A 14,899-nucleotide genomic window follows, 5' to 3' on the forward strand; every position below is an offset into this window, starting at 1 on the left:
ACACCCCCATACCATCACAGATGCTGGATTTTGAACTTTGCGCTGATAACAATGCGGATAGTGCTTTTTATCTTTGGTCCAGAGGAGACAACATCCATGCTTTTCAAAAACAATTTGAAATATGGACTTGTCAGACCACTGCACACTTTTCGAATTTGCATAAGTCCATCTCAAATGACCTCAGGTCCAGAGAAGCTTGCCACGTTTCTGGGTGTTTTTGATATCCGGCTTTTGCTTTGTATGGCGGAGTTTAACTTTCACTTGTAGGTGTGGCAATGAACAGTGTTAACTGACAATAGTTTTTGAAGTGTTCCTGAGCCTACGTGGTAATATCCATAACAGGAAGATGTTGGTTTTTAAATGCAGCGTCCCTGAGGGATCGAAGGTCACAGGTATTCAGTGTTGGTTTTCGGCCTTTATGAGCAGAGATTTTTTTCCAGATAATCTGAGTATTTTCATTATATTGTGGACTGTAGATGAAAACCCTAAATTACTTACAATTGTACGTTAAGAAACGTTGTTCTTAACCTCTTAAGCCCCAAGGGGTTTCTGTAAAGTTTGTGCTCAAAATACACCTGGAATGTTCCAAACAGGTTTTTTGAGCATTCCTCAGCTTTCCCAGTCGGTTGCCCCTGTCCCACCTTTTTTGGAATGACTTGCAATCATCAAATGCAAATGAGTGAATATATGCAAGAAAGTTAATCAGTTTGAATATTTTGTCTTTGTAGTGTAATCAATTGCATATACAGGTCCTTCTCAAAAAATTAGCATATTGTGATAAAGTTCATTATTTTCCATAATGTCATGATGAAAATTTAACATTCATATATTTTAGATTCATTGCACACTAACTGAAATATTTCAGGTCTTTTATTGTCTTAATACGGATGATTTTGGCATACAGCTCATGAAAACCCAAAATTCCTATCTCACAAAATTAGCATATTATTAAAAGGGGCTCTAAACGAGCTATGAACCTAATCATCTGAATCAACGAGTTAACTCTAAACACCTGCAAAAGATTCCTGAGGCCTTTAAAACTCCCAGCCTGGTTTATCACTCAAAACCTGAATCATGGGTAAGACTGCCGACCTGACTGCTGTCCAGAAGGCCACTATTGACACCCTCAAGCAAGAGGGTAAGACACAGAAAGAAATTTCTGAACAAATAGGCTGTTCCCAGAGTGCTGTATCAAGGCACCTCAGTGGGAAGTCTGTGGGAAGGAAAAAGTGTGGCAGAAAACGCTGCACAACGAGAAGAGGTGACCGGACCCTGAGGAAGATTGTGGAGAAGGGCCGATTCCAGACCTTGGGGGACCTGCGGAAGCAGTGGACTGAGTCTGGAGTAGAAACATCCAGAGCCACCGTGCACAGGCGTGTGCAGGAAATGGGCTACAGGTGCCGCATTCCCCAGACCTGGGCTACAGAGAAGCAGCACTGGACTGTTGCTCAGTGGTCCAAAGTACTTTTTTCGGATGAAAGCAAATTCTGCATGTCATTCGGAAATCAAGGTGCCAGAGTCTGGAGGAAGACTGGGGAGAAGGAAATGCCAAAATGCCAGAAGTCCAGTGTCAAGTACCCACGGTCAGTGATGGTCTGGGGTGCCGTGTCAGCTGCTGGTGTTGGTCCACTGTGTTTTATCAAGGGCAGGGTCAATGCAGCTAGCTATCAGGAGATTTTGGAGCATTTCATGCTTCCATCTGCTGAAAAGCTTTATGGAAATGAAGATTTCATTTTTCAGCACGACCTGGCACCTGCTCACAGTGCCAAAACCACTGATAAATGGTTTACTGACCATGGTATCACTGTGCTCAATTGGCCTGCCAACTGTCCTGACCTGAACCCCATAGAGAATCTGTGGGATATTGTGAAGAGAACGTTGAGAGACTCAAGACCCAACACTCTGGATGAGCTAAAGGCCGCTATCGAAGCATCCTGGGCCTCCATAAGACCTCAGCAGTGCCACAGGCTGATTGCCTCCATGCCACGCCGCATTGAAGCAGTCATTTCTGCAAAAGGATTCCCGACCAAGTATTGAGTGCATAACTGTACATGATTATTTGAAGGTTGACGTTTTTTGTATTAAAAACACTTTTCTTTTATTGGTCGGATGAAATATGCTAATTGTGTGAGATAGGAATTTTGGGTTTTCATGAGCTGTATGCCAAAATCATCCGTATTAAGACAATAAAAGACCTGAAATATGTCAGTTAGTGTGCAATGAATCTAAAATATATGAATGTTAAATTTTCATCATTACATTATAGAAAATAATGAACTTTATCACAATATGCTAATTTTTTTAGAAGGACCTGTAGGTTGAACGGGATTTGAAAATCATTATATTCTGTTTTTATTTAAGTTTCACACTACGTCGCAACTTCACTGGAATTGGGGTTGAATAAACTGCTGTTTTACAGCATCTATTCCCGTAGACTGTGTGATGTCGCCTCTGTTCCTGACAGAGATAATAACCACTGCAGGAAGGCCCTAACCACTTCTCATCTTTTTTCCATCCTAACCATTTTTGTCTGCCTTTTTTCAGTACCATGCTCACAATATGGACAGAAAAAAAAAACAAGGAAAAACTGATTACATTTTTAAAAATCTGGGAGCTACACTGCCATCATTAGATAGTGTCATGATACTATAAAGCTTCAGTGTTTGTTCATCGATCGACTCCAACAAATTATAAAATCCCTGGCAAAAGATGCTGAAGATACTGCAGAACTGCAGGTTGTTTCTCTTTTTTTAGTTACTGGGAGTTAATAAGACAGCATGCCTACTTCCGATTAATGCCTCAGAACTGTGTATGAACTTCTTGTTTGGCAAGCAGCTCATACACAGTTCAGGATGGCTCCTAACACCCTGGTTTTAATACAGATTTAAGTTAAAGCAGAGAACTTAATGACAAATCAAGAACAGGTGAGTGAAAAATCAAGAGGGAGAAAAACTAAATACAGGGAGTAGCACATTTTATAAAAACCGAAATGAGGAAAATACCAAATGGATATAAATGCTAACCATTACAAAGACATAAGTTCTCCAGGAGATCGGGAGCAAAAAATTATTTACTTTTAAACTTTTATGTTTTTAGAACATCTATAAACAATGAGAAAAATCATCCATCCATCCATTTTCTACACCCGCTTCTTCGAGACACGGTTGCGGGGAAGCTGGTGCCTGTCTTCAGTGATCTACGGGCAAGAGGCAGGGTACACCCTGGGCTTTGTCGCCAGGGCATCGCAGGGCAACACAGATACACACAGCATAAACAACCATGCACCCATTCACACCTAAGGGCAATTGAGAGAGATCAATTAACTTAACAGTTATGTTTTTGGACTGTGGGAGAAAGTCGGAGTATGCATGCAAAAAGACCCCCAGCCAGGAGTCAAAAACCAGGACTTTCTTGCTGCAAGGCAACATTGCTACCAACTACGCCACCGTGTAGCCCCTGAGAAAAAAACCGTGCTTCTCAAATGAACCCAAAAATAACCGAAAACCACCCCCGAGATAATCAAATAAATTATCAGAGGTAAAATAAGGTAGACACAAGATTCAAATAAAATAAAATAAAAGATGATAAAATTTATACATCTGTATAATTCTTAAAACCAAAAGGCAAAACATCAGTCTTAAGTACCAGACTTTAAATCTGTATGATTCAATTGTAAAGTGTCTTGAGATGACGTGTTGTGAATTAGTCCTACATGAATAAAACTGAATTGAATTGAATTAAAATAAAATAAAGACAGTCTAGAGCAGATTTAGAGGGAAAATGTCTACCACTGGTTTGGGCCTTGTTTTCTTCAGCTGAAACTGGGACCTCAATTAAGGTGAAGGGAATTATGGACAGCTCAAAATGCCAGTTAATGTTCCTTCAGGCTTCTTCTAGAAAGCTGAAGATGAGGAGGAACTCCATCTTTCAGACTGATGACCACCCAAAGCATTAATCCCAAATCCACAAGAGAATGGCTTCACCAAAAGATAATTAAATCGTGGTATTGGCCCATCCAACTCTCTAACCCGAATTAAAATTCAAAGAGTGACCTGAAGAGTGTTGTGCTGCGTTGATAATATTATAAATAAATAGAAATAAACAAGGGTGGTTTTGGTTTCCACTGTGTTATTTTTATTTCTTTCCTACAGCCAAAATTCAGGTAAAAGTAAACTCTGGTTATGCTAATTAAAATGCAATATTCTTTGCTCCAGCTTATATGAAGTTAGCAGTCCGGTGTCACCCCAAACCACACTTCCAGCACTTATGAGTTAAAACTTTAAAAGTAATACATACAATAAAAATTCACATCAAACGCAAAACAAATATGCTAAAACAGGACCATCGAGTTAATGCATTTTTACCAGTTAAAAGATAAGCTGAAGCAATTCCTAAACAATACAGAGAATTCTTATCTAGCCAGTACACAAACCTAAGGCTTTACCGTAGTAATAATGTCACAATGGAGAAACCTTTACTCTAACAAATGTATTCATCTTATTTTATAAGAAAAATTGCTGCCATATGTGTTTCACAGGAAAATATACCACTCTAGTGACAAGCTGCACACATCTTAAAAATCCATAACATTTCAGGTTTTTCTTATTGGAAGAGATGCTCTGATGTTAAGCATATTCTTTATGTGACAGAGATCATCTTGTAAAAATTGATTTTTGCTCCAAGAAGAGTCAGGATTTTGAACTGACCCATCTTGGCTCCAGATACAGGCCAGGATGGGTCAGGTCAATACCAAAGGGAAAACCTTATGTAAGCCTTTTCAACACTTTTCAACACAGAATCACCTGAAGCCACTGATCTTGCAGAGTTGCTATGTTTGGATGAAGCAGAACAACAGAAGCTATTTTCCTAAATACTGCAGCAAAGACATGAGCTCATTAAAGTGACCTTCTGCAGATAAACCACACAATTTGAAGGTTTTGTCCAAACTGTCAAGGAAAAAAGGGGAAGAAAACAGCAAACCGACAAAGTGCAGATAGCAGAGATGCAAAAAGATCACTGCTTTAAGGAGGCATCTGCAGAGCCATTCTCTGCTACAGGATATGACCATGATATGATATGATATATGATATGATATGATATATGATATGATACAAATATAGCTCTATATAACAGGAATATAACAGTACAAAAAACTGCATGAACCTGGCCAAAAGTTAATTTACGTTGCATTAGCTGTTAGTGGCTGCTAGAGACAGAGGACTACTTGTGACGTTTATAAAGTCTAGTCTGCAACTACGATTAAGATAGGGTGCCCTTTGGTGGTTGTTCTAATTTGAATTTTTACCACTTATATTTAAGCGAAGCATCAGTCATAAATATCAGAACGTTTAATAGCATGATAAACAATGGTATAATTTGTTATTTCAATTTAAAACAATAATTCAATTCAATTCAATTCATAAATACTTTATTAATCCCAAAGGGAAATTAAATGTTGTTATAGCTCATATTATGAAGGTTTCCTCAAAGAGCCGTTGTAGATGCTGATGGCTGTGGGCAGGAAGGATCTCCTGTAGCGCTCCGTCTTACAGCAGATCTGAAGAAGCCTCTGACTGAAGACACTCTGTTGTTGTAGGACAGTCTCATGAAGAGGATGCTCAGGGTTCTCCATAATGTTCTTCATTTTATGAAGAATCCTTCTTTGCACAATGATCTCCAGAGGTTCCAGAGGAGTCCCCAGAACAGAGCCAGCCTTCTTTATCGGCTTGTTGAGTTTTTTTAAGTCCCTTGCTCTGATGCTGCTTCCCCAGCAGATGATGGTAGAAGAGATCACACTTTCCACAACAGACTTATAGAAGATATGCAGCATCTTGCTGCAAACACCAAAGGACCTAAGCTTCCTCAAGACGTACAGTCTGCTCTGTCCCTTCTTGTAGATGGCTTCACAGTTGCATCTCCACTCTAGTCTGTTGTCCAGGTGAACACCGAGGTATTTATACTCCTCCACCACCTCCACTTCTTCTCCCATGATGGAAATAGTTTTTGACTTATTCCTGTTTCTCTTAAAATCTACAATCATCTCCTTTGTTTTAGTCACGTTCAAAATGAGATGATTGTTTCCACACCATGCCACAAAGCGGTCCATCACCTTCCTGTACTCAGCTTCTTGTCCATCTCTGATCCACCCCACGACTGCAGAATCATCCGAGTATTTCTGCAGATGACAGGAGTCTGTCTTGTAGTGGAAGTCTGAGGTGTACAGAGTGAAAAGGAATGGTGAGAGTACAGTCCCCTGTGGTGCTCCTGTGCTGCTGACTACCTGGTTAGACTCACAACCCTTCAGTCTCACAAACTGTGGTCTGTTTGTCAGGTAGTCGTTGATCCAGGAGATTGTTGAGGCCTCCACCTGAGTCTTCTGGAGTTTCTGACAAAGTAAATCAGGTTGGATTGTATTAAATGCACTGGAGAAATCAAAGAACATGATCCTCACATTGCTGCTGGCTTTGTCCAGATGACAGTGAGTTTGTTGAAGCAGGTGTATGATGGCATCTTCAACTCCAACTCCACAAGCAAACTGAAGGGGGTCCTGATGGTTTACTGTTTGCTTACTCAGGTGGGCCAACAGGAGTCTCTCTAGGACCTTCATGATGTGAGATGTCAGGGCAACAGGTCTATAGTCATTGAGGACTGATGGGTGAGTTTTCTTTGGTACCGGAACAAGACAGGAGGTTTTCCACAACACCGGAACCTTCTTCTGGGCCAGGCTAAGGTTGAGGAGGTGCTGCAGAATCCCACAGAGCTGCTCTGCACAGGCCTTCAGGACTCTAGGGCTGACATGATCTGGACCTGCAGCCTTATTCCTATTCAGTCTCTCCAGTTGTCTCTTCACCTGACTTCTTGAGACACACAGGTGGAAGGGGGAAGCAAAGGAAGCATCAGCATCTTGTGATATGGTTGAAGGCAAATATGTAGAAGCAGAAGGGTCTAGGGCTGAGGTGGAAGATAAAAAATGTGAGGTGTTACTGGACAGCTGTGGGTCCTGTGGGTCAAAGGAAGATGGAATGTCTGTTTGGCTGTGAGCAGGAGAGGAGGAAGCAAAGCTTGTTTCTGAACTGAACCTATTGAAGAATGTGTTCAGTTCATTGGCTCTGTCCAGACCTCCATTGGTCTGATCTTCTTTCTGCTTGAAGCCTGTGATCTTCTTCATCCCTGTCCACACATCTCTGATATTGTTTTGCTGGAGCTTGCTCTCCAGCTTCTTCTTGTACACCTCCTTGCTGTCTCTTATCTTGACTTTAAGTTGCTTCTGTATAATCCTCAATAATTCTCTGTCTCCCTCTCTGAAGGCTCTTTTTTTCTTGTTAAGCAGGTCCTTCAGGTCACTGGTGATCCAAGGTTTGTTATTGGGGAAGCATCTCACGGTTCTGGTGGGGATGGTGTTATCCACACAGAAGTTTATATAGTCGGTTACACACTCAGTCATGGCATTGATGTCCTCTCCATGTGGCTGGCACAGTGCGTCCCAGTCTGTAGCCTCAAAGCAACCTTGCAGAGCTTCTTCAGCTTCCTGTGACCATTTTCTCACAGTCCTCTTTATTACAGGTTGTCTCTGAACAAGGGGCTTATATTTTGAGCAGAGAAAAACAAGATTGTGATCTGATTTGCCTAGAGGAGGTTGTGCTGTAGAGATGTATGAGTCCTTGACATTTGCATAAAACAAATCTAATGTTTTGTTTTCTCTGGTAGAGCAGCTGACAAATTGTTGAAACGTTGGAAGTGTAGCAGAGAGTGAAGCATGGTTAAAATCACCAGAAATTGCCACAAAAGCATTGGGGTTTTGTGTCTGTAGCTTAGCAACAACTGAGCTGATGGCATCACATGCAGTGTCAGCAACAGCGGAAGGTGGAACGTAAACTGTTACCAAAATAACACTGGTGAACTCTCTGGGTAAATAATATGGATGTAAACTTACTGCCAACAGTTCAATATCTGGACTGCAGAGATGACACTTCACAGTAACATGTCCTGGATTACACCATCTGTTGTTCACAAGTACTGCCAGTCCATCTCCTTTACATTTGCCGCTCCTCTTTAAATCTCTGTCTGCTCATATGGTTAAAAAGCCCGGCAGAGAGACGCTGGAGTCGGGGATATGATCCTGCAGCCATGTCTCAGTAAAACACATGATACTGCATGCCCGGTGCTCTGACTGGGTCCTTTGTAGGGCTTGGAGTTCATCCAACTTGTTTCCCAACAATCTCACATTGCCCATCAAAATCGACGGAAGAGATGGTTTGAACTTCCTCCTTCTCTCTCTTCTCTTAGCTCCTGCTCTGCATCCACGGCGTCTCCTTTTCAACTCATCAGGGATTTGGGGTTGTAGCTGAAGTATTATTTGAGCTTTTGAGATATTAATCAGCTGCTCCCGGTTGTAAGAAACAACCCCGTTGCCATGGCAATGCATCATAACAAATGTCCAAAAATAGAAAGTATTAAGAAAAATCCTCCAAGCTGCGCAGCATCCGACACTGGAGTGGACAGTCATACAAAAAAAATCAACTGTATCCACCACAAGAGGAATAGTTCCCAAAAAAGAATAAATCAGAATCAAAAGTAACAGAGCTACTCCAACCTGCTGCCACCTTGAGCGGCGCAATTCTAGAATTCCAATAATACTAATCATTGGAAATTCTGCCAAGTAAATTTGAAAAAACAGTAACAGTTTCATAACAATTTCCTGCATAAATGCTAATGCAATAAAGGAGAAAAATAAAACTGATGTCTGAGGAAGAGCAGAGATTTGCTCTCATGATCTCTTTGCAGATCATCAGCATGTTCTAAAATTTTTGGAAGAACCTTTAATATTAGGTTAGGTTAATATTAGGTTTTACCCTCAACACCATTGCTAAATATCATATTTACATGTTTGTGCATGCAGACAATGCATGTCAAACATAATGAAAGCTGTATTCATTCAACAAAATGTATGTCCTAAAATAACCCCTGGTGATTATGACCTAGAGCTCTGCAGTTTTTAATAATGATTGCCTACACAACGTTCCTCAGCCAACACAGACGAGGCATTCCAGTTTTAACCAAGTTATCCAGATCTGCATCAAATTGTGTGGGTTTGTCCTTTAATTTTGCTTAGCCTCTTCACCGATTTAATTAAATTCATGTTTGGAGGTGAAACGACATGCATTAATTTTTGCTAAAACGCAAACATACAATTAGAAGTGATCATAAATTCTCTGAGGAGAAACAATGTGCCTATTTGAATAAAAATTACAAGGAACCATTGCTTAAATGCAGAGCTTATCTCAGGCCTACAGAGCTTCACAGTGAGCTGTGCCTCTTTGTTTTGGCTCCCCCACCTTGGTTTAATGTTTTGGTCTATTGTTGTATTGCCTCTGTCTGTTTTAACTGCCTTAGACAGCAGTTCTATATAAAAAAAAACCCTGATCATGAAGCAGTACACAGTCAGGGAAAAATGCTTCAGAACAGTGGAGGATTCAGCAGATGTGATAAGCTGTACCTTTTTCCACCTTTTTGCACCTGAGCATTACTATTAAATGCTTTGATCAGTAAAGCTGATAAAAGAAGATAAAAGTATTTTTGCTAACCTTCTTAACATAAAAATAAAAGTTTCCTGTGTTTATAAAAATAATTGTGTTTTAAACTGTCTTATTGCAGCTACAAACCAAATTGTATTTATTGCAATTTTATGTGATAGACCAACACAAAGTGGCACATAACTGATATCATGACGAGACCTGTCAATCAATCCAGTAGGCTTCTCAGCAACTGATTAATCAGCAATCACAAGTTGTCCCAAAGTGAAAAGGCCCCCCAACCTGCAGGAGCTGCACTCATTTTTACCCCACGGCAACATTGCAGTCATAGGGATTTCATGAAAAATCTGAGAAGAAAAACGGTCAAATGCTGCCATTGGGGAGCATGCAATCTAGACACACAATACCCTGAGCATTTAGAGGGTGGAATACAGTTTATTCTATTCCTAAAACATAAAAGAAGTCTTTATTAGCAGGTGAAAACAACAGTGATCCATGGGAACTACCACATGTTCATCTGTACAAAGGTAATTGCAAGCAAATCTTCTGGTTTTTTGTCACAATTATATTGTATGCTTAATGGTTAAATTAAAGATTAATGCTTAAAGCTAGTTGTGCTTTGTTTTGTGTGTTTTGTATGTAGATATATGATAACTTCTTTAGAATAACTTCTGGCTGCATAATTTTAGTTCTTGTTTGCTAAGATTAGTTAACCCTACACAGAATTTGCACAAAGCATTTAACAGGTTGTGTAATGTAGGGTCACCACAGCTTTTTCACACACAGCCAAGAAATTTGTGCCCTTCATCACTCTTTCTCTGGCTGTGGAAGATTTGGGCTTTAAAGTCAATTTGTCCATGGTTGCCTTGAAATAACTTCCCTGACCTCATGTACGACTCTTTAGAAAATTATTATCGTGTCTGCCTTAATGTTGACTGATAAGGCAAAAATGCCTTAACAAATGCCTCAGGTAACACAGTGAGCTTCACTATCTTTGCCATTGCAACTATTTTGCGCTGGCTGACTTTTGTTTATCCTGGGTTTCGCGTGGCAGGAGAGATCTTACAATGAGCGTCATGTCAGTTGTGTAGTGGGTGCAAAAGAATACATGATTTTTAAAATGTTTTACAAATAAAACTGAGAGGTGTTTCATGCATTTTTATTCAGTCCCCACTGACTCAATGCTCTGTAAACCCATCTATCTCAGGAATTACAACTGCAAGTCTTTTAGGGTATGTTGCACCTGCTTTTTACATGTAGTGACTGAAACTTTGCCCATTCTTTTATGCAAAGTAACTAAAGCTAAGCCAGAGTGGAGAACATCTGTGATTGCAAAATTCCAGATTTCCTACAAATTGTTAATTGGATTTAGGTCTGGGCCAATCTATGACATAAATATGCTTTAATCTAACTCAAAAATGAATTGGGTTTTCAGCTCAAGACATGCAGAGACAGGCCTTGAGGACTGACATCAGATCCACTGATCTAAGCCATTACACTGTAGCTATGATTGTATATTCAGGGTCATTGTTCTGCTGGAGGGTGGACCTCTGACCTAGTTTCAAGTCTTTAGCAGCCTTTAACAGGTTTGCTTCGAGGAATGTTCTGTATTTATTTCTAACCACCTCTGACCTGCTTCTCTGTCACTACTGATGAAAGCATTCCCAAAGCATGATGTGGCTGCCATCATTTGTCACTTTGGATGCTGTTTTCAGGACAACGGGAAGTGTTAGTTCTCTACTACACTGGTAGTGTAAAAAGTTCAGCTTTAGTCTCATATGACCAGAACACCTTTTGTTATATGTTTGCTCTGTCCCCTACATGGCTTGTGGAAAACTGAAAAAGAGACTTCTCAAAGCTTTCTCTCAGCAATGACTTTCTTCTTGTGGAGTTCACAACCAATAGTTTTCCTACTAAAATACCTGTGGAGTTATGCAGCTTCCCCAAAGTAATCATGAGTCTTTTAGCTGCTTCTCTGATTAATGCCTTCCTTGTCCTCCCTTTCAGAAAATTTCTCACAATATGGGAGAATGTTCGTAAATTGCCAAGAACCCAGTTTTCTCCAAAAAATCTGACAAAATGGACCAAAGTGAAGATGACTAAGCAGATAACATGCATTTTGGCTCCATGCAACTTAATCTGTGCTGAGTTACTTTGGGTTTTAGGCTTTATTTTAAAACTTCTAATTTAGGATTTTAGAATATGCATCTTCAAAGAGGATAAGAGTGGCGCATTTGGGACACTCTCCATTTTAAGTAGCTAACATAAATAATTAAACTACACATAATGAATACTGGTTCACTTGGCGTGAACAGCAGCTACTAGGAAATTTTAAAGGCAAAAACCACTGCATAAATATATGACACTAAGTGTTAAAAGATTAATAGCGTTTCTTTTACATCTAGCATTTAATCTAGCATACAAGGATTTTTATTATTATGGTTTTATTGGTGAAAAATATCTTTAACATCAAAAGCTTCCCAAAAAGGGTTAGGGGTTAAGGTTGCTAAAACGTATTCATATTATGATACTTATTTCCCTTTGTCCTTACGTATGAAATTTGATGAAATGTTACCAATCTAATAACGTGTCAAGGTGATTTATGTTCAGATACTAAATATATTTATCACAAATGCCCAATGTAACAAAAATGTCACAAAATAAAATATAATTTTTTAGTAATGTGATTTATGAGGTCTATTTAGTCTGTGCTATAAACCTTATATATGTTTTTTGTAAGCAGCATTGAGTAGGGATAGGTACCGAAATTCGGTACTTCTATAGATACCAACCTCATTCCGTTGGAACTACCAAGTACCTATTCATGTAAAATCAAATGTTGCCATGTTTTGGTACCTAAACACATCATTGTGGCATGGAGGGAGTGGAAGAGTGGACAATTTTCCATGCTGGACATGAACACAGCATTGCACGCACAAGAGCGTAATAAATACGTCAGTAGCCGCTGCTACAGTTAACAAAGCATGTCTGATAGAAAGCCCTCAAAAACAAGGCTCTACTTTCAAAATGTGATGCAGATTACGTTTCTAATACTTCTAATCTGAGGATACACCTGGTTAAGCACAGGATTTTTATGAAGGCTGAAGAGTGCACAATTTTCAACAGCCTCAGATCTACGGCTACAACTCCTGAATTTGACACCGTTAGCACGCCTGCATCCATTAGCGACTTGTCGTCTGCAGCCAGCCGTCTGGGAGAAGAAATGTTTAAAATAACTGAGATGTTAAAACAAACTGCTGGATGTTGTTTTAATCTATGTTGAATTGAAAAATTTTAGGATTTTATTATCAAACTAATTACCATTTATTAACACATAAACACACACAAAAGTACCGCAAATTGGTAGCAATGAATACCGACACCGATTCCGAGGTACTGATTATCGGTTCAAATGTGAAAGGTACCCATCCCTAGCAATGGGTCTGGCTAATTGAGTTTGAGTTTAACAGGGAGCTTCAGTAGACAGAAAGTCTCATATTGGTTAAACATAACCAATAAGGGACATAAATCAGTGGTTTACACAACCACATGCCATTGTGACTTTGTCAATTAGCTTAAAAACTAATGTATTTAATTCTTCGGTTTTAATTTAATATCTCCCACCAGTTGATATGCATGGTTGTCAGATGGTTCAGTCTTTTCTGTCCTGGAAGCAAATTCAGGTATCTACTTTGTGCACTCCCATCTACTCAAAAGACCCGCTCTCCTGATGTTGGCAGAATGCCAAACTTTCAAATTGAAGATTTAACTATTATTTCTAGGACTGTCCAATTATGGGGAGAAAGAACATCCATCCATGTTTTAATATTAAAATCATTCTTTTTATCTCATTGGATCACTCATTGAGTTTGGAAACACATTGAACATTGCAGGAATATACCTCCAAAGTGGAACATGGCCAAACAGTTGAACAATTGAACAATCAAAAAGGCACAATTCTAACAATACATCAGTTCCCTCTATAACTTTTGCTAAAATGAACGGGTGAAGCCAGAGAGTCAGAGAAAGGAAAATACAGAAGTAAATGGAAGACGATTGGGGCAACACTGGAGCCCTAATATTGGAGTCTGACAATTTGTAAATGCCATGAAACACAAGTCCAGACTTCCATTCTTTAGTATATTCTGTGACCTTTTTAAAACCAAACCAAGTCCTATGAAAATGTTCAAAGAGTAGGGGTTATCAGCGAAATGTTATTAACCATTTCTTACAGTTCAAAGAGAATTTCCAGAGGCAAATCAAAGACTGAATTCATCGAAAGAAAGAAGGATGCTGACTGTCTCTTAATAGACCCAAATTTTGAGCATTTGCAAAATTATAAAAGGAAAACTGTATAAGAATAAATACAATAATTAAGCAAAGGAACAGATGTAAGATAAAGACAATTAGAAAGAAAAATTCTGTGAACTCAGTGTTTCAGTTAAGACCCCCCACCCCCACCCCCCACCCCCAAACACACACACAAATTTGCTAATTCTTTGAGCACAAAAGCTCATGTTAACTGACGAAACTTTGAGACATGAAAACACAACAAATACAGTTGGTCAAAGCAGTTTGTCTGGCTCAGATATTCTCACCATGTGATAAGACCTGCAGCAACAGCCGACCAGGTGACACAGCAGGAGTTGGGCTTCTTGGTTTCCTCGTCTTCGTCTTTGTGACAGCAGCACAGACAGCTCAGATAGATGGCCAAACACAGTAGGTTAAGGCCAAGTCCTGCTGCTGCCACACATCCCAGGAATATGAGAGACTGAAGGGGAGAGAAGGGGAAGGAGATTATTTGCTTTAGAATCAAAGGTAAACAGAGGGTGGGGGAGTCATTCTGTAATTTAGGGAACCTTTTATCCCACTGATGTTAATATTTATTTATTTCTCAGAGAAATCATATATTATGTATGGAATGACATGATGTAGCAACATTTCTACAAGCATTTTTGCATCACAGAGCCCAACAATTTGTCTGGATATTCCTACATTTAAGTGTATTTATGTCTGATTTGGAGTTTACAATGTTTGGGTCTCAAAATATGAGCTTTAAAAACAGTTGTAGTCGTGAAATCATTCTTTAGAATTGAAAAAGGTAAACTTGCTTGCATGTAAAGGCCCGCAAAACATCCATGAGTATGTATATCAACAACCGGTTCTAACAAACACAAATGTTTTGGTGTAGAAGCCTTGAACCACAGAAACGTACACACATACATAAACACACATGCACAGCAATCATCAAGCCCTTACCTTTAAGGGTGAATGTCACAACTTTTTTCTTCATAAAATCAGTTAAGCTTCCCCCAAAGATTTCAGTTTACATCTTTCCTTCAGTTCTGCAACTAGCTCAGTTTGAA

The 14,899-nt window shown here is 39.5% G+C and overlaps 1 protein-coding gene across 2 annotated transcripts in view; it reads right to left on the minus strand.

Annotated features, from left to right (window-relative positions):
* The window catches only part of ttyh2 (tweety family member 2), a 105,954-nt gene that overhangs the window by 65,039 nt on the left and 26,016 nt on the right, over positions 1-14,899 (minus strand). For both annotated transcript variants that reach the window (XM_047377819.1, XM_047377820.1), the window contains exon 2: positions 14,132-14,304. In XM_047377819.1, the coding sequence (XP_047233775.1) occupies positions 14,132-14,304 (173 nt within the window). The remainder of the gene's footprint in view (positions 1-14,131; positions 14,305-14,899) is intronic.

This window comes from Girardinichthys multiradiatus, chromosome 10 (assembly GCF_021462225.1).
Source record: "Girardinichthys multiradiatus isolate DD_20200921_A chromosome 10, DD_fGirMul_XY1, whole genome shotgun sequence".
NCBI classification, from domain to species: domain Eukaryota; kingdom Metazoa; phylum Chordata; class Actinopteri; order Cyprinodontiformes; family Goodeidae; genus Girardinichthys; species Girardinichthys multiradiatus.